This window comes from Haliaeetus leucocephalus, unplaced genomic scaffold (assembly GCF_000737465.1).
Source record: "Haliaeetus leucocephalus isolate CR32 unplaced genomic scaffold, Haliaeetus_leucocephalus-4.0 Scaffold605, whole genome shotgun sequence".
NCBI classification, from domain to species: Eukaryota; Metazoa; Chordata; class Aves; order Accipitriformes; family Accipitridae; genus Haliaeetus; species Haliaeetus leucocephalus.
In genome coordinates this window covers 6,708,354-6,728,161 of record NW_010973041.1, presented here as the reverse complement: position 1 = coordinate 6,728,161, position 19,808 = coordinate 6,708,354, and the positions used below count along the sequence as shown (strand labels likewise).

General features: G+C 44.1%; 1 protein-coding gene across 1 annotated transcript in view; it reads left to right on the top strand.

Annotated features, from left to right (window-relative positions):
* The window catches only part of PALM2 (paralemmin 2), a 126,390-nt gene that overhangs the window by 95,063 nt on the left and 11,519 nt on the right, over window positions 1–19,808 (top strand). The window contains exons 4-5 of the mRNA XM_010578153.1: window positions 16,405–16,519; window positions 17,127–17,148. Of these exons, the coding sequence (XP_010576455.1) occupies window positions 16,405–16,519; window positions 17,127–17,148 (137 nt within the window). The remainder of the gene's footprint in view (window positions 1–16,404; window positions 16,520–17,126; window positions 17,149–19,808) is intronic.

The following is a 19,808-nucleotide window of genomic DNA, read 5'->3' as shown; positions in this document are numbered from 1 at the left end:
TACCACACTGCTAGATGGCTTTGAGGTTCTCCTCTATGATATTTAATCTCAGAAATGCAGTCCTGTGCCACCTTTCTGCTATGCCTTGTGGCCAGCTTTGGGCCAACCATCAAAACGTAGATCCTGGCATGCTTTTGAAAGTTCTCTTAAAAAGGAAAATAATCCCTTCTCTAGCCCATCCTGGGCTGCAGGTGCTCTACTGGCTGTTTTTTCCTCCCCTGAATCAAATCAGTCCAGATGCCTGCTTCATCCCAACTTGGAAGATCTGTGGCTCTTAGGAAGTCCAGGGGTCAAGAATTTCACCCGTCCAAGACACACGCAGGCAGGAAGCCATCAGCTGACTTCTACCACAAACATGCAGCACAAAGTCAAGACAAACTTTTCAGCTTCCCGCAATTAAAATTGTGCTTCATTCCAACTTTCCATGAGGTAGTAAGGGGATGATCCATTGTGGAAAATAAAAAGGAGGTCACTGTCATGTTATTAAACTCACTCTCCTATTTTTTTACTCACACTCCAGCACTGTGAGGCATCAGACAGCAATGACTCAGGTGTGGCTGATGTTAGGTAATGTGGAGCAAAGGGCTGGAAAACTAAGCCCCAAGCAATCTCAGAGCAATTTTTCCCACTCATTTCATCATTCACAAGGCTCTGTAGCTGGCTCTATTCACTGGTACTGCTCAGAAACGGCACACTTCCAGGCATCTCTCTGCAGTATTACACATGCTGTCCAAGCACAAATTCAATCTCACAATTTCTTCATAGCATGGGAAGTTGTCTTACACTATAGATGAAAACCAAAGACGTGTTCATGATCACCTGAGCAGGTAGTGGAAGTCTAGGAACTGGTTTGCTGTGATTTCCAGTTGAGACTGGAGCATGGGGAGTGCAGCACCCAGCTCCTCTCAGTCCTTCCCACTGCAGGTAGGAACTCTTGAGATGCATCTGATGAAAGCAAAACATAGTTATGAAACTCAGAGAATTAAAAAATGAAATATGGGCATTGTCCCTTGGAGGCCCGGATAGTTACAGCTCTTCTGGTCCTCTAATGATGTGATGGAGTTAGACCATTGTAGGTGACCTCCTGTACTCCTGGCAAGAGAAAACCAGGCTCTGGATGGCAGAGATAAAACTAGAGCAGTCAATTTCTAGAGTACAGTCAGTAGCTCCTCAGCTTTCTACAGCTCTCAATGAATCCCAGGATGTTGTGGACTTGCTGCTTCCACCCACCCACCACCTGCTTCTCCTGGGGTGGTAAGCAATTTCTTGAGCTAAAATTCATTCATCATTCTATGGCATGATTTCATTCTTGCCTGGCCGAGCACGGCCAGAGGAAAAAGGCACTTTGCTTTGCTGACTGAGATGCAGTTACCACCAGAGCCCCACCTTCCCTGCATGTATGTGCTGGAAATTCGTGCTGGGAGCCTGTGAAAGGAATAGCACAGAGCTCTCCATGTGCCTGGCAGGACCGGAGGCCTCCCCAAAAACCCTTGCCGGCGGTAGTAACACCACCCACCAGTCTGGTGGACACTCAGAGAAAATGACAAGAACAATAGCAGGAAATGTCTAAGGGTGGAAACAACAAACCGAGCACAGCCCACGTTTCTGGGGGCTTCCTGATCGGCTTGATTTGCCTCAGCAGGAGCACTTCAGATAACCTTGGATTTACCCCACCGGGGCAAAACCTCTCCCCACTGAAGCCATGTTTGTTCCAGTGCTTCCTGGGGCATGGGGACACTTGCTGCCAAGCACAAATAATAAATGAACAAACACAACATGAAAGCTCTAAGGTAGGTCAGATGGATGAAGCAGGATCGGGACACTGCCGTCATTGTGCTCAGGGTGGCAGCAGCTTGATGCATCCCTCACAGCTCCTAGTGGAGAGTCTGTCCGTTCCCGCAGGACACGTTCCTCGCCTCACATCAGCCTTCACCCTGGAAAAATGGACTGTGAGTTCCTGTAAGTAAATGACAGCAGAGGACAGAATCCAAGAAACTGTTTGCATCAAGAAACAAACAAAACAAGTAACGGCTCCTACTGGGTGTTCCCCTTCCTGCCTCGCTGCTCTTTTTCTGTCCCTGCTGTCCAAGCCACTCTTGGCAAGCAGTGCAGGGGAAGGCATGTGTGTATTTGTGAGGGCCACATAATACGGGGAATTTTTAAAAGGACCTAATAAAGCTCAGTGCCTGAGGCACACTGACTGTCAGCTGCACATACCCATCTAACTCCTTTGTCAAGGGCTTCTGAGGGCACTTACGGGTTCAGGCAGTCATGACTAAAGCACAACACAAAAGGCAAGGAATGGTTTGTTAAAAAAAGGTCTGAAAGAGGCAGATGGGATCCCTGTAACTTGCAGCTTTCCATGGCAGTAAACTAGTTGTGCTTTAGCAGCCGCATGACAGCCAGGATGCAGGGGAGGTGTCATCACACCAATTATAATGCTTTGGTTGGGTTTTCACATTTTCAGTGTAACAGCCTGAATCCTCTGGGGCTCATTTTCATTTTTAGTATTATTCTCAGACTACATTCAGTCAATCACATGGGGTACCTTAGGTCAGAATGCTGGATGCTGGGCAGCACTTACTTCTTAGACCAACAAGTAGGCTTGTAAGTACCATGTTCCTTGAAACAGCACATTTTAAGCCACCACTGCAGAAAGCAAATAGATAATGCCTTGTTTGCACCAGACATCCATTATAAAGTCTGTGCAGTCATTAGCAGCAAATCTGAGTCAAGTCAAACCAAAAATCACAGAAATCTCACATGTACAGTGAGCATCTATAATTAATAATACCAGCTAACAGATCTACCAGGGATAAGTATGGTCTGATGTATGATTGGACCCTATAGGATTGGCAAAATGTACTGGATCAAGGTGGGGAAATGGAGGCAAAGTGATTTACTGGAGGCTACAGCAGGGATAAAACAGACAACTCTAGCCCATGATTGCTATTTATGTCAACATTGCTTTTCTAGTAAATATCTGCTGTACCTTTTCAGTGATGATCAGATTGCCATATGCAGGAGTCATCTGCGTGTGCTCCTAAACTGCTCAAAGTCACACATGATGGGGGCAGGCAGGGATTCAAAATACCCAAAATGGGAAACCTGCAAGGAATGGAAACCTGGTTTGTGAGCAGCAAGGAACAAGCTGCCACTGACTTTGGACAGAGCCAGTGCTCTGCCTCAGCAGAGGAAGAAGACTGAGCTGGAGTCTGGCATGGAAATAACCTGTGCAGGAATTCAAGGAAGACAAGAAATTCAAAGGGGGGGGCGGGGCGAAGCCTGTACAAGAAAAAAGCTTGTCTTTGACTCGGTGTGCACATATCTACATATATATGTATTAGGGCAAATCCAGAAATCAGAGCATTTTCAGGTGTGCTCTCAGGTATTCCTGGTTAGGCTTGGACTGTAACATATCTAACATATGTGTCAACAACTAGTATATACTTTCCTTAAACATCCCTTAATCTTCTCATTGACTTGAATGGGCATTACAGTAGGCAGATAATACTGTGCTTTTTGGTGCTGGTGTTTACCTAGACACCTTGCATGAACAGTAAGACCAGAGATAATATAGTGTAGCTCAGTGCATCATTTCAAATAATTTCTTCAGAAGAGATACAACACTTGCAATGAGTCTCAGAGTGAAACTTTGGTGCACATCTTCATGGCATTAAAGAACTTCTACATCTTATCAACTATCTGTGCAACCAGAAAATTAGAATTGTCCGTGATTTTTTTTTCCTGCAGTTCTACTATTTATCTTAACAAAGATCTTGAGTTTGCTAAGAGCTATGTGGCAGTGCAGAGAAACAAGCAAATGCTGATGTAATCACTGCTACGTTGTATTAGCACCCATTCCAGGCAATCTAAGTAACAGGTACATCAGAGGAAGAATAATATTTACATCAAAAGTATTTATATCCTTGAGATTGAAAAAACCCCAATCTTTGGCGCAAAACAAATAGAAAGAATTGTCATTACAAGCTGAGCAAGAGAGGAAAAGTGCATTTGAGAAAAAATTTCGGAAGGGAAAAAACAGCAGCACACACTTTCGTCTGTTGTATGTAGACTGGCTACAGAGAAAATCTTTTCATTAGGTCACTTGCTAGCTCTGTAAAATGATAGACTTTCTTTTTCCTCAGAATGTTTGGATATACATGTCTTTGCTGGAATTTGTATGGCACTGTCAAAATGGCTTTTCTGAGCGTCCCCACTGAGGGGCAGAGTAATGTACGTTCCACATCATGTACATCCCATGCTTCACCCTGGATAATCAGAGCTGCAGATTAGCACAGCCCTGGGACTGCTGTGCACTGCATGGGCTCGTGGCCCTAGCTTCATTGTTCCTCTGCATTCACTCTTCTCTGAGCAAAAAGGCCACACACACAGCTTAAGGAAAGATATAGGGGAAAAAAATATTATCAAGTGTCTCCAAAACCCATTAAGTCTTTTCTCTCTGGTGGACTCATGAACTTCCTTCCAGGCCCTTTTATGTGAAAGTTCTCCTATACACAGACTGAAAATTGCATTGTACTAACAAGCTGTCCATTGCTGGTAGGACGGTCATGCATCTCTCAACATCAATGCCAGCATTCATGCAGCCTGTATCGTCATTTCCCAGTGGTTATGATAAACAGAAATGCACCAGAAGGTGAGTAAAAATTTTTAGGGAATTATAGTTATATAACATACTATATGTTTTTATATATAAATATATATAAAAAATAATATGTAGTACGTTATATATAACACTGCAGTGTGGGCACACATGGACTTCCTCCTTTGAAGTAGGGGTGATCCCATCAGATGCAGCTGATGCTTAGATTTTCCCCTTTCTGTAACATACTTACAGAACTTCTAAAGCTGCACGCACACTTTGCCCTAGAAGCTGGAAAGGGTCTTGGTCCCATGTGAAGCATAACCCCCTGTGCTCTGAACACCTCTTTACTGAGGAGCGCAACCTTTAGTGAAGGTGACAAGATAGCCAGCCTGCAGATACAAATGTTGGTTGAACAGTCAAAAGTGAATGCCCTTGGCTTACATGAAGGAGGGAGGAGAAAAAGAGAAAGGACAATGAGGAGACAGTACACGTGGGGATAATGCTTTAACAGGAAAGGAAGTGATATGATTGGAGAAGTAACAAATGGAGACAGGCTGCAAGCAGAGGAGTTGCAGGGAGGCAGGGATGGCCAGGAGATTTCAGAAGGATAGGCATGGGGCACAGGGAAAGGTGATGAAGGGATGGGATCCACCAGGAATGCCAGCACAGGAGTGAGAAAGGATGCAGCAAGCACCAGGAAGAGGATGTAGAAAAGGAAAGAGAACAGGTGGAGGAAAAAGAAAGGAGAAGGAGATGGACAAGGCTGGTACAGAACATGTTTGCCTGTCCTCTGGTCTTCTGCACTGTGTTAGCAGAAAACAGTACCAGTGTGCTGGGGCTGAGGAGCTAGCTTAAATCAAGGGAACCTGTAGGTCTCTGGTTACCTGAAACTGAGAGCAAGTCACAACAACACTTGTCTCTGGTCCACGCATGCAGCTACAGTTGATTCACAAGGTTGGAGGGATGGTGGATGCTGGAAGAAGCATTAAAATCAGAGCAAAGGAGTCAGGGCTGAGCAGCTCCAGAGAGGAAAGCTGGATTCAGGACAAGTTGGGAAAACCTGTCATGCTTCTAAGGCACCATCCAGTGTCTGCTCTTGATTCCTGTGCTCCACAGATAACTGCTATCAGTTCGCTTGCTGCCCAAGCATGTCCTGTGGACACTTCAGGTACAAAAGTGCTCCACAGCTGAGGAGCAGACAAGTATCACGAAGTCCCCAAACACTACTCTGGATCACCACCAGAGCTGATATCCTGATGTCCTGGAGCCTTGCCAGGTTCTCCTCTTGTGTTGTCCTCTCTGCCTCTGCCCTTCACTGCAGTGGCCCATGGGTGACTGAGAGGGACAGGAGTGCTGCTCTCTGCAAGATTCACTGTGCAAGACCATTGTCAGCTCCCTGGGAAGAGCAGCCGGGAGCACAGAGAGCACCTACCCAGGTCTCACAGTCCAAGGGCAAGAGGCCAGAGCAGATGGTTGAGGAAAAAGCTGCAGTGACCTGAGGTGCAGGCAGAAGACCATGCGCCCACTCCAGCCCTAACTAACAGTGCTACCTTTAAACCCAGCCTCCCATGTGTTTTGCTTTTCAATGCAGCACTCTTGCACTCTGAGCTTGCAGAAGTTTATTGCATTTCTGCTGCAGCCCCTCCAGAAGCAGCTGTAATTTTCAATAAGGATAAAAATTGAAGAGCCAGTGTCTGAAGTTTCTGCTGTGGATAGCCACTTAACCTGGAGGTGCTCCCAGGGTATCCTTATGGCCATTCTGCTGCAACCCAAGGAGTGTAAATTTGATGTAATAGAATCATTGAATCATTTAGGTTGGAAAAGACCTTTAAGATCATCGAGTCCAACCATAAACCTAACACTGCCAAGCCCACCACTAAACCATGCTCCTAAGCACCACGTCTATACATCTTTTAAATACCTCCAGGGTTGGTGACTCCACCACTTCCCTGGGCAGCCTGTTCCAGTGCTTGACAATCCTTTTGGTGAAGAAATTTTTCCTAATATCCAGTCTAAACCTCCCCTGGTACAACTTGAGGCCATTTCCTCTTGTCCTATCACTTTTTACTTGAGAAAAGAGACTGATCCCCATCTCGCTACAACCTCCTTTCAGGTAGTTGTAGAGAGCAATAAGGTCTCCCCTCAGCCTCCTTTTCTCCAGGCTAAACAACCCCAGTTCCCTCAGACACCCCTCATAAGACTTGTTCTCTAGACCCTTCACCAGCTTTATTGCTCTTCTTTGAGCATGCTCCAGCACCTCAATGTGTTTCTTGTAGTGAGGGGCCCAAAACTGAACACAGTACTCGAGGTGCAGCCTCACCACTGCCGAGTACAGGGGAACAATCACTTCCCCAGTCCTGCTGGCCACACTGTTTCTGATACAGGCCAGGGTGCTATTGGCCTTCGTGGCCACCTGGGCACACTGCTGGCTCATATTCAACCAGCTGTCAGCCAGCACCCCCAGGTCCTTTTCCACCAGGCAGTTTTGCCTGGCTCATGCTCTGCCCTGAGCTCTCCATGACCCTTAGCAGCTCATCTCTCAGCTGATTAGTATAAATTGCGGACAAAAAGTGTATTCCCAGTCTGTACATGGGAGCCTGAAATCTCCTCAGGGCAAATACTTCTTTTTTTTTTTTTCTTCCCTTCATTAAAAAAGAAGGTGGAGATAAAACTCACACCCTTTTCCAGGCTTCCTGCCTTCCCTGTAAATGCTGCTAGGTAACTGAATGTGTATCTCCAGTATACCAGTACATATAGGAATTGCACAAAAACATCCTCCTTGCTTGGCAGTTTGTAGTATGGCTGCTGCATAAGGTCACGCGTTCTTTTTGATTGTACATCCACGCTACCCTGGTTAATGCTGCAGTAGCCAGTGTTGCTGCACTATGGAAGAATGAGCACTCAAAAGTCATCCCCCAATTGCTCTCCCTCTATTTCTTGGACCTCTCCCAAGATATAAATAACACAGTCCACTGTACAGCTGAACTGCTGGCATCTGTTGCTAAACCTAAATGAATTTTCATGTGCATAGCTGCAATGTGCCAGCAAACTGTTTTTCACGGGGCTGGCCACACCTGTGTTGCTTTTCTAGTCTCTGAGTGCGTGCTGCCATGTATAGGGACTTTGTGCTGGAGGGAACTGCCCGTGCAACCCTCATTTGCCTGGACCACATCTTGCAACACATGCCCTCCAAACCCAGGTGCCACCACAATCGTTGTGACCTTTCTGGAGCCTATTCCCAGTGCTCAAAGTGCCTGGCCAGTCCACTGCAGTACACCTCAATGGTAGGAGCAAAGCACAGCATGGGAGGGGGAGAGGAGTTCACGATAGCAGGCCACATGGGTATGTTTGTTTCTTGTAGTCTTGTGTGTCCTCAGGCATCACAGGGACAACTCTCCTGGTGCTTGGACTGCCAAATTTACTTAAAGCTGTGGGAGACCAAGCAAGTTTCTGCAGGGTTCTGTGTCTTCCCTGAGTCTTTGCACCTTCACCTTCCAATTACAAAGTACAGTGCACATGTCCTCTCTCAGATGACTATTTTATCTTCCCTGCCTTCCTCCTGCCATCCCAGTAAGTACTGAACAATGAACCACAGACGATGTGCCCCTGTACTTGCAGCGTAAGTCCCGTACGTTGTCTGGTGCGACTCCCTGTCTTTCTGGACATGGAGAGTTGTGTGTTTGGTTTTGTGCAGCCTGAGTGTATTATATCAGTTGTGGCTCTCAATTCCTTTACTTTATTTTAATATTTTGGACACTGAACCAAGAGGCTCCAGAAGCAGGAGGCTTGCCCTCTGTCTGGGCTGGGAGGGAAGAAGAAAACAATAGTAATGGTGAAGATGCAAAACAAAACCCAGCTTTACCAGGAGGAGCCTAAATGTCCATTTTCATCTCACAGGGCTGGGCCGAGAAACCAGGACATTTGTGCCATTTGTTTTAAACACAAATGCTCCAAGAGCTGGATGATTCAAAAGCCAGACTCTGCCAAAGTGGATTAAGCTCTCAGGGTCTTTACTTGGCTGGTCAGAGAAATGAAGGGGTTCAGTCAGATCTGCCAAGTCCTGCCTGGAGCTGGTCAGGAGCACAAACAGGAGCTTTCAGATCCAAATATTCCAGTATAAGCAGACAGGGAGAAAATAAGTGGACTCTGCTCTTTCACCTCTTTGGCCACTGGCCAGGGGACTGGGTTCAGACCAGGGTTTTGGTTTGGGTTTTTTTTTCCGTTTTCCCCTCTATTTCCCAAAGGAGGGCCAAGCCATGTGCTCCTATGCTGTAAGGGCAAGCATCCAAGGCACAGTGATTCACTGATTTCCAGTCAGTGATCTGCCCTCTCCTGAGAGAGTGGGAAGTTTTTAAGGTTGCAGTCTCTCCAAGGCTGGAGATATCTCCTGTTTGAAGAAGACTGGAAGAACTTGGCCCTGGAAGGCTCACGGTTATAAAAGTCCCCAAACAAGTGTGGGCTGTAAATGCCGTGGGGGTAAGAAGTTGTGTGTTAAGGTGATATGAGGATGATACTGGAATGAGATAACATCCTTCTAAAATAGAGAAAAAGCAGGTCATGAAAAAGTTGTTGCAGTTGGAAGAAGAGTCATCCCAGAGAGCACTGGAGGTGCCCATGCTTGGGAGATTTAACCCTGCATCAGGCAAACCATGGACAAAAATTAATATACAAACAGTGTTGTTTTGGCAAGGAAAGGGACTTGATCATCAAACTTCTGCAACTCCAAGTCAAAGTATTTGTGTTATGTTGACACTAAGCCTTCTATACCTGCAGCAGGCAAAATTTTACTAACTAGATCAGGGTAATGATTGTTGGGTTTTACACATCATCATGTTTAGCTCAAAAAATCCTGTGACCAGTGCTTGACTTGCTGGCCTTGATTTGTCTAACCCAGCAGGGATTAACCTGGTCCTAAACAAGGCAGATGTAAAAGATCAATATACAGCTCTTTTTCTATGCACACATGTATACATTTACTTCAAACAGCAAAGAGAATTACAGCAAGTTTTTCCTCTCTTCCCAAGTTCATGAGCTGGTACTGGGATGCAACTTTTTCTTGGTAAAGGGTATGGTTTCCCTTCCTATGTATCCAGGAAGTTTCATATAGATTACCAGAGCAACTCATTCAGCATCATGTCTGAATCTCATTTCCAAGCATTGATTGGTGATAATGTATTCCCAGTCTTTCAAGACACAGAGGTTTTGCCTTTTCAAAGATGCTAATTATGTTTGATTATCAGCTGCACTCTGTAAACAACAGCCTTTTGGAAATCACAAGATGTGCACTGCCAGCTTTCCTCTTTGAGGGTGAGCTGTTCAAAAAGGATGAGCTCTGCAGAAAGACTAAACTAAGAAGCATTGAATTACTTAGCTCTGGAATCCCATTTCAGATCCTGCAAGAGACCTGAAATCAAGCAGGTTTTTTGCCATCAGCACTGGCTGTATGTCGATATACAGTGACATCTACAAATGGTCCAGCTGGCTTTGGCACAACTGCCAGTGCTTGCTAAGAAAACTAAGCCAATGTGGAAACTAAATCAAGTATTAGTCAGTGATTCCCCCCTCCCCTACAGCAGATGAAAGGCACTGTTCATGGCTGTGGCATGTAGGTTTCAGCTCCAGTTTCTTAGGCATGTTGGTTTACAGCCAGGCTGCTCGTGCTTGGCAGTGGATATGGGTACAGGAAGCGTGTCAAGGACTGAGGTGCTGGACTGGGATTTAGGATACAGTTCCCCATATCTTCCCTAGTTCTGCTGGTTTCAAGAGCCTCAACGCAAAACTTACACATCTTGCAGGGAGAACCCTTTCCCTTTGCAAGTTCATTTTCTAAGGTTATTCTGAACCTGGGCGAGCTAACAGGTACCCTTCTGCCCCAAAAACATTTACAGTGACCAAGAAGTGGTAATGAGAGGCCCATGGGGTGGAGCATTTTTGCCAGTGCTCTTTTGCACTGTGGGAAAAGGCACATGGATCTGCTCACAGAAGGGTTGGATCCTGCACGTTAAATTTCAGTTTCTGTTTTTTCTGTATGGTCAAAAGCTTTGAGAGGGCAAGATCCTTGAAACAGGCACGGAGTTTGTGCAGAGATCAGTTTCATCCCTAAAGGCAAGCCGAGTTATCCCTAAACTTGGTTTTTACTTTCTGTTTAGTAAGCATCAGAGGGCTTTGTTGCAGTTTTCTTCTTGTGAATCTGCCGTTTTAATACCAGCTGTAACACCTCAGGATGTTCAGCTCTGAGAGACCTGGCACTAATTACTGATAGACAGGTCATGTCTTTTTTGTGCCTTTTATATAGGCTTGATGTAGGGTGTCAGTCAAGCAATAGCAAAATAATCAGTTTACAGATGAGCCATCCCCCACTCTACATATGCATCCGTCACCTTTTCCCTTCAAGTGCTTACCCTGATTAGGTCTTTCCTGTTTTCCTCTTAAGTTCTGAATACTTGTATATTTTCCTTATTAGTGCTGATGAATGTTCTTGTTTCCACCGACATGTCAGTGTGTATGCTGCAGACATAACTTCTATTACACTTCTATCTTCACTGCAGAAATGACATGAGTATTTCTCAGGTGCAGCCCAGCATGCAGTGCTAGTACAGGCTAAAGTGGTCTATAAACCTGCAGCTGTTCTCCCTGTTTATAATGCTGTTACCATCCCACCCCAAAAAACAATACACTGCTGAGCCAAATGTAGGTATCTCTAGAAATCACATGTCTGCCAGAGTTAATTAGCTGGATAGAGGAGGCTGTTTTCTTCAGGCACAGTTCTGCTTACCTGGGATTTGTGTGCTCCTGTTGCAAAGCAGTGTGACTCTGCACCAGCAGTGTGAGTGCCCTGCAGGATCCTGCTCAGGGTCCCTCCTGGGGTCGAGGTAAAGGCACCTTGTGCCAGAACAGCCTCTGCCTTTCAGCAGAGAGGAAAATGACAGCCCATGTCTGCGGGTTTCAACACCTTAGCATGAGAAACAGAGGAAATCCTTCACCTAGAGAAAGAGCATTCAGTACCTTCAGGCTGTAACACAAAACAGAGCCCTATATCCAAGCATAATGTTTGCAGGGTACTGAGTGCTAAACATAAATGCACATGTGTACGTACCACAGTGCCAAACATCTCCTTCTGCCTCTTCACTTCTTAGATGTCCCTTCTTAACTCCCCTTTTTATCACCTAAATTAGTCTTCTGTGCTGCCTAACAGCTCCTTTGGTCCCTGATCACAGCGTCTCTGCAGGAGGGTTCATTTGCTGCTTCTGCCTCCAGTCCTCTCAGAAACTGCATTGGGTGCCTTGCCTACACTCATATAGCCACCTGGTTAGGTTGAAATGCCACCAAACACACAGACCAGACTTCCTTTAGCAGTCTGTTCCACCCCCTTCCCTGCAGTACTGAATGGTTCTGGTCTGAATTTTGCAGGGCATGATGTCTGATAGCTACCGACCATGTAGCCTTAATTTTTTTTTTTATTCCCCCCACCCCCCTATCATTAGGGAGTTTCAAGCCCCAGCTAGAAGAAGCCATGAGCATCCTGATCTGATCTCAATGGCTGACCCTGCTTTGAGCAGGAGGTTAGGTTAGAGACCTCCTGAGGTCACTTCCAGCCTGAATTATCCTACGAGCCTTTAATCTTACTAACCAAGGAATCAGGGTGTCCCCATACAACAGCAAAATACTGTCCAAGAGACAGCATCCCTTCTGCTGTTTGTGGTTTCTTCCCCTTTATAGGAGGCCAGCACCATTAATGTGAGCAGGAGGGTCACCTGGCTTACATGGGCAGCTCTTCTCTCAGCCCCACTGAAAATCATGTTATACCCTCAGGTGCTTATGGCAGCTGTCCATTAAAGAAAGCTACAGGACAGACAGACTAGTAGCCAGGCAGGCTTGGCTTTCTGACTGGCAAAATCTCCCATTTGTTTCTGTGATATTTGGGGAAATAGGGCTCCATGTACATCCAATGAAAAAAACATACTCATGCCAAAGCAACTCTGGACTCCCTGAGCCATTTTTACTCCTTGTATAAACAGTTTAGCAAATCTCTGTGATCAGCTAACTGCTTGGGCCAATAAGCAGGAATACTGTCTGTTTTACACCACTTCTACGTCATCTGGAGGTCCGTTTTGTTTCTTATTTTTTTCCCTTTAGCACTCCAGATATGTAGTTGTTTATTTAACTGACTATTGTTGTGGCCGTCTTTCAAATGCCAGCCTGAAATCTGCTAAGAAGCCAGGAACAAGGGAATTATAAGGTTTCCTTGCCAGGTGTCAGATGACAATTAAAGCACATCCTTTTTAAACTGGGCTAGAAGAAAAGGACATTATTCAATATTTAACAGGTTTACACAGGAAGAATGTAGGCACTTTGTGCATGTACATATGTGTACATGTGCGTTCTGAATGGATTTATTACTATTTAAACCATTATGTAGCATGCTGCTCGAAACAGGTGTGATATTACTGCATTTTGGTTTTCAGGCCAAATTTGCATCTCTGTTGTCTCTTGTTACCAAAAAAGCAGGCAGTTCTTATCACTCAGCAATTCTGATCATATGAAGCTCACTAAAAAAATAAGATGTGTGAAATAACCTTTAGTTTGCATTATGATTTTAATTTTTACATTGCTGGCCCCTAGCTAAAATGGCCAAAGGAAGTGGTGAAGACTCTAGGTCCAAATTTTCCAGTGAGGTCTGTGGTGCCCAGGTGGTTTACTGATGAATGTATACAACATCTCACATGGAAACTGTACCCTTGAGTATTTGTTACCTCAGCACTTCAGCAGCATTACCTCAGCCTTTAAGCCTAGAGGGTACAGACAAGAGTGGTATAAAATGGAGCAAAAAGGTGTAAAGCAACCTCCTGTGGATATTAATGCTTGGTATATGACCCCTGTGCCACGTAACAGGTACCTTCTGGCTGAATGATCTGTATTTTTACTGCCACAGTTAGGTATTCAGACCCATTCTACACAACGCCTAGGAGAATCTCAGTCTGCCTGCACTGATTTCAGTGGAAAAAGGTCGATTTGCACCTATGGGATAAGTTTGTATGCATTCTTATTCAGTGTCACATAGGAAATCTGTGTCCCTACCAGCTTCACCCATGTTTCTAAATACTGGCAGCTATGTCTCCATCCCTTTCCACTTTAGCAAGTTGTTGTTAATACCACTTCTAAAAGGAACTGAAGAAGAGATTCACAAAAAAAAAAAAAACCCACAAGATGTCTTGTCAAAGTAGGGTAACCTAGTGCTGTATCTGCCCAACTTGTTTTAATGGTGAGGGTAGGCTGACACAAAGGAAGCAGAAACTGAGGAAGTGAACCAGGAGAGGAGAATAAAGGCAGCATAAACAAGTAAAAACAAAAGAGCAAGTAGCCAGAAAGTAAGAAAATATAAATCAAATCAGTTGCTGGGTGTGCATGTGCAAGTGCACATGTGCATGCATTAGAAGGAAACTTTCTCTGGATGACCAAACCAAATTCATGACAAACATTCTACAGTTTTAAGCTGGTGCACAAAAAATAGTGCTCTTATGATCACCCCAAATTACAAGGAGTCTACTTGCTTATAACCTTACTCACATCAACATCAGTTGCCTCACACCACGTATACTCACCGTGTTTTCATTGTCATAAATTATTAACTAATGTCCAGTTCATTTGAAAGAAAAAGGACTTCTTTCTTCCCCTGTATTTTGCTGTTGCTGACTTCTATGCACTCCCATTTTACAGTCTTTTCCTGGATCATATAGCGAGCAAAATGTACCAGGATACAGAATATGTATCCTGAAAATGCTGCTTAGTGATTAACTTGGGAAGAAAAGAAATATACCAGTAAACCCCACCTCACCCAGCTCCACAATGTAATTTCAGCAGACAGCACAGCAGAATAATTCAGATGTCTTTATCAGCAAAGTATAAATGTATGTGGATCTACTAATGTTCCCCAGGGATAGGGAAGCAAAAGAAGCCACCTTCCTGTTGACTTCTAAATTCATTAAGTAGGAGTATGACAATGACTGACCTCAGTGACAAATTATTTTTTCACTTCACTAGGTATTTTTAAAATTTTCCTGGGAAGAAAAGTCAAGATAAAACAATATTTTTTGAAAGCATTCTTCCTGAATGACAACATGAGGGGGAATATCAATCCAGTATCAGATTGTTCCATTTCAGCAGAACTAAATATTTTGTTTCAAAATGTTTTGCGTTTTTTAAGTTTTTTTATTGATTTGGAGAAAATATTAAATGGATTGGAGCAGAACTTTCCAACAGTTCATTTTAAAACCACTGGAATTAAGCCACTTCAACTCGGGGATGAGGGAGTTGCCTTTAAGAAAGAAAAACAGCGGTTCAACAAGCCACCACAAATTTGAGACCATTAAGTATTCACATACTTCAGGAGAGCAAAATCTTCCTTTTTCCATCTGCAACAACTTGAGGCTGTGATACTTTTGCCTCCCTCTAATGAAAAGCATTATCAGCAAGTGCCACACATCTTTCATCCTTGCACAATTAGAAAGTGGGTAAAAATTTCCCAGGTGGGTGCCTTAAGTTAGACCCCTGCATGTATATTTAGACACATGAATTTCACAAGCAACTCGCGCTGTCAAGCCCCTGAAAGGAGCAATCCGTCCCTCCCTCCTCCCTGGCTGCTCACTGTCACCTTCTTCTCGCCCTCTGCCTTGTGATCGAACAAGCATTAATGAAGTCCAGGGCTGAGCAGGGCTGGGAAAGAGCGAAAATATGTCCCTTTGGCTTGGATCAAGGCACTGATCCTTCACTTGAGGAGTGGTGGCAGAAAGGCAGGAGCAAGCAGCCATGGGTGAGGAAAGTACTGGGCAATGCTGAATTGTCACATTCAAAAAAATATGGTCCAACAAGCTGTGAGAAGCTACAGTTCTTTCTGTAGACGAGTTTTAGGTAAGTATCCATGCTCAAAAGTGTTCATCTTAGCTCATATTACAGGATGGAGGTTTTTTGGTCAAAAGTGAGAAAATAAAGATGGTGGTACATGGAAAAATAGAGGGAGAGAGGGAATATTACTGCACCTGCATAAACCATGTCAATAAAAGGAGGTTTGAGTTAAAGTAATGGAGAATCTAACCCGGCTTAAAGTGTATCCTAAATCACAATCAACACACCTTAAGGAGTGAGTGCCATTAGGTCTCACCAAGAGAAATGAGAGTACTGAATGCTTACTGCCTAGCAAGATAAGTTTGTTTTCTGAGCAGCCTGTGTATTTTATTACCTGAAGCCTCTGGGGTCCCCAGTATCATGCGGTAACAGTAGAAAGCATGGATAGGTATCCCAAAGTTTTACTGTCAGGAATGGGCAAAGTACTGGTTCAAGAGAAACCCCTAACACAACTGGCTGACTGCCAGCTTCCAACAACTATTTCCAGTTTCATTGTCTGGAGTACAGAAGCATTAGAAGACACCTATTCCTCCAATTATTACTGCACATTTACGGTTATATCCCGTACTGTGATTTCTAAAATGGAAGTGCATATCTGAGAGGTGCTACAGAATTGGGGTGAAGGCATACCGAGGTGTATTTTTAGTCAATCTGTACATGCTTTTGCAGAAATGGATAATAAGAGAATTACTGTGTCTCTTTTAAATAGATGTCTGGTTTACAAATCATTCACGTACCCTTCATGTGCTAGGAAACCGGTTGTGAATAACAAGAGTGAAAGTTGTTCCTGATGACATTTGAAATGCTACTTCATACCTAGGAAACAATGGCTTACTGAAATAATTTTTACATGTTTTATTTTTGTGTGTATGTGCATGTCTGTATGTCTTCCACAGGCTGGAACAAGAAATACAGAAATTAGAAAGTGAGGAATCCCAAATATCTGCCAAAGAACAAATCATTTTGGAGAAACTGAAGGAGACTGAGAAATCCTTCGACAACTTGCAAAAGGTATTAAAAAAAAAAAAGGCACTCAAGCACAGATTGAAACCAAGGTAGACTCTTAGCATTGTTTGAAAGCAGCAGCTATAATTCATGCACTTACGGGAAGATTGAGGGCAGCTGCAGAGCACGTAGCTCAAACCAGGATGAACAAGACTAGAAAAGATACAGAGGCGTCAAATCTATTTTGACTGGGTTATTTGGATTTCCCCTTCCCACTCCAGCTTTCTTTGAAAGGGGATTTCAGAGACTATGTCCCTAGCTTATCTGCAGGGAAACAATGTGAGCTTTCAGCCCCACTGAAAGATGTCAGCAGGATCCTGAAAGGCATCTCAAACTTCCCTGCTCCCAGTGGCACCCAGAGATAGTGGCATTCACCACAAGTACTTCTGAACATTACAGCTTGCAACAAACAGCAGTGTTCTCCTTTTAGTTACACCATGTCCTCTCCCTCAGCCCCTAATGGCACCTAAGCCTGAGGAGCCACATCCCTAGTTACCCATTTAAAAATTACAAAGAACCATAAAAGCGAGCCTAGCATAAAAATCAAGACTTCATTAAAATTATACTCACATATAAAAGGTTTAACCAAATGTCTTATTTTTTCCCTTCGCAGAATTTCTCACACCAGGATGGTGGTAAGTGCCTTTTTATTACTGTATAGCTTTGGATTTAACAAGAGTTGTTACTATAGCTTTGTTGTAAAGGTTTACAGCATGGGAGTTGTTCTCTTCATTATATGTTTCTGATTTATTGCTAGAGCCATAGCCTTTTTCTTTGGTATTGCTATAGTGCAAGCACAAACATCACTACTGTGGTGAAACAGTACTCCTTTGGCAGAGCTCCACCTCTTCTGTGAAGCAAGGGGAAAGAACAGCAAGGATGACTTAAAACAGACATCGTACAGCTTCTGTTATTGGCCCCTTTCACCACATGATAGCCCTGCACTGCAGACTCCTTTTCACCTCTCAGTGGTCAATCTTCTCCATTGTATGTGCTCAAGCTCTGTTCATAAACAGTTAAATACAATGAGGACTATTCCTAATATACAGGAACAACTATTAAAATTAGATTACTTCACTGATGAATGATACTCTCTGTGTGATGATTCTTACAGAAGGAAAACCTTGCATGGGTGGATGAGGATGTAATAATTCCTACTTTGTACACTCAGTGTCACACTATGCATGATCAGTCTAAATACTAAGCTATAAGTTGAGGTGTCTGAGTGAGCAAATAATGTGGTTGATTTCCAGGAAGTAAGAGAGACCCTTGTAGTGCTTCTCCAGGGCCCTTAGGACCCAGGAAGGATATCATGCTGATCCATCTGCAGATAAATCTGTGCTCTAGACACTCATTCTCAGTACATGTCTTTGAACTGACGAGATTCAAAATACTGAGGTCAAGACTAGCTCCTCCAGCTGCTGACAAAGCCATGCCCAACTGTATTGTGAGTACAGATGAGGGATATGTAGGATGATCCTAACATTAAAGCACTGGGACATAATGGCAGGTTAATATTTAGTATATGAGCTGACTTGGAGCTGTCATTTTGAGGTGATTAATATTACTTAGTAAGAAGGTTGTCTTTTTAACTCGAAGATTTAGTTCAGAAATTTTCACTTCTGTTAGCAATGTAATTCAAGTTTTACATTAAATGCCATTGTCAAAAAAAAAAAAAAAGTCCCAGATAGGATGCTCCATGGTAAGAACTTACTCTTCCTTCCTCCTGGAGCATTTGAAACTGGCTACTACAAAGTAAATAAAAATCCAGAATGGCAAATATTTTGTTCCTACGCAGAGTTTCACCATGGTTGTTGGTGAGTTTCCAAAAGAGGAATGGTGCCTACAGGAATTAGCACCCAAAGTGCACAGGAGCTTTTATGACTCTTGCAAGATGCAGTCTGCCTCTTCATCCATGTTGTGATAAAACAGGAACCAAAGGAAGCCCCAGCTAGCAAATACAAAGAGGTAGTGTCCCCAAGGGTATTTTCTTGTAGCAATGTAGTATTTCATTGGGTTCAAGAGGAGCCTCACTGCTCTCCAGATTTTGCCTGCTTTCAGTGGATCCCTCCGTCACAGATGAGACAGAAGCAAGGATAGCTCGTGATTTCTGAAGGGTAACAGAAAACTGCAAGATTATGCCAAAGAGAAGAGAGTGCTTCCAGAATAAATGTGCAAGCAGAGGGAGCAGGGTTATAGCTAAGTTAATCAGTACCTCTTCTCTTCCAGACCACTTCCTTTAGATATCTTGTCTCTTCCTCTCGGCAGCTGGTCCTTGTGGGCTGAGGCAGGCCCAGGTCATCCACAAAGCAGTGCAGTACTCTGCTCCTCTAGGGATGACTGAGGCTGCAAGCTGTCCTGTTAGCCCTCCCACTGTGGGTGTAATGTGACCATACATCTTCACATGGTGAAAGCTGAGCAGGTCCTCTGTTTTCTGCTCTCTGACAACAGTCTGGGAGGGTAGCTGATCAGAGCAGGAAGAAAACACGTACATTGCTAGCTGCGAGCCCTTTGGTACCATAGATTTTTCCTTCTTTCAAAAACATGTAGGACTTGCTTTGTTGCAGCAGATCAGCCATCTGGCTGGCAATCATCTGTAACACCTGCTACAGAGGAAAATGGTAGAAGCCATTGGATAATACAGGAAGGCTGTGTAAAACAGAGACACAAACTAACACCAACCTGTTGGGGCAATTTCTTCAATTGCTGCCACATCCTGAAAGACTTTGAGTCCATAAATCTCATATTAGTTTGCTCTGCATCCATCCCTTCCTTTATTCTAAACACGATGACAGAAAGTGATTTATCTCACCATTGTGTCTCTGTGTGTGTTTTTGTGCCATATATATGGTGGTGACAGAGCTTTTGAGTGTGCAGAAAGCACAACTGCAGGGAGTTCAGAGTCCAGAGGGGTCCAGGTGAAGACTGCGAGGGAAGGGGAAAAGTGGTGGTGAGCACCAGTGGCTAATCAAGTGACTCTCTGTCCTTCCTACCCTTCCCAGAAAACAGCTGTGTTTGGCAATGAGCATTTCTGAGCTTGAAGTTATCCAGGCACAATAAACACAAATCCCATGTTTTCCAGGACATGAACACACTTTGCCTTCGTAGATCACTGTGTAAGAGAAAGCAGAGCAGAAATGCTGAGGCTGGGGGCTGTGGCCCTGTCACCTGCAGTTGTGCTTCTGCCAGCTCCTTGGGGGCTTGTCAGTGACAAGCTCTACATCAAACAAGGCCTGAGATGATGCTAGGAATGACATCATTTGCTGCTGCTCATGTCTGCAGTCAAAACCAGGCA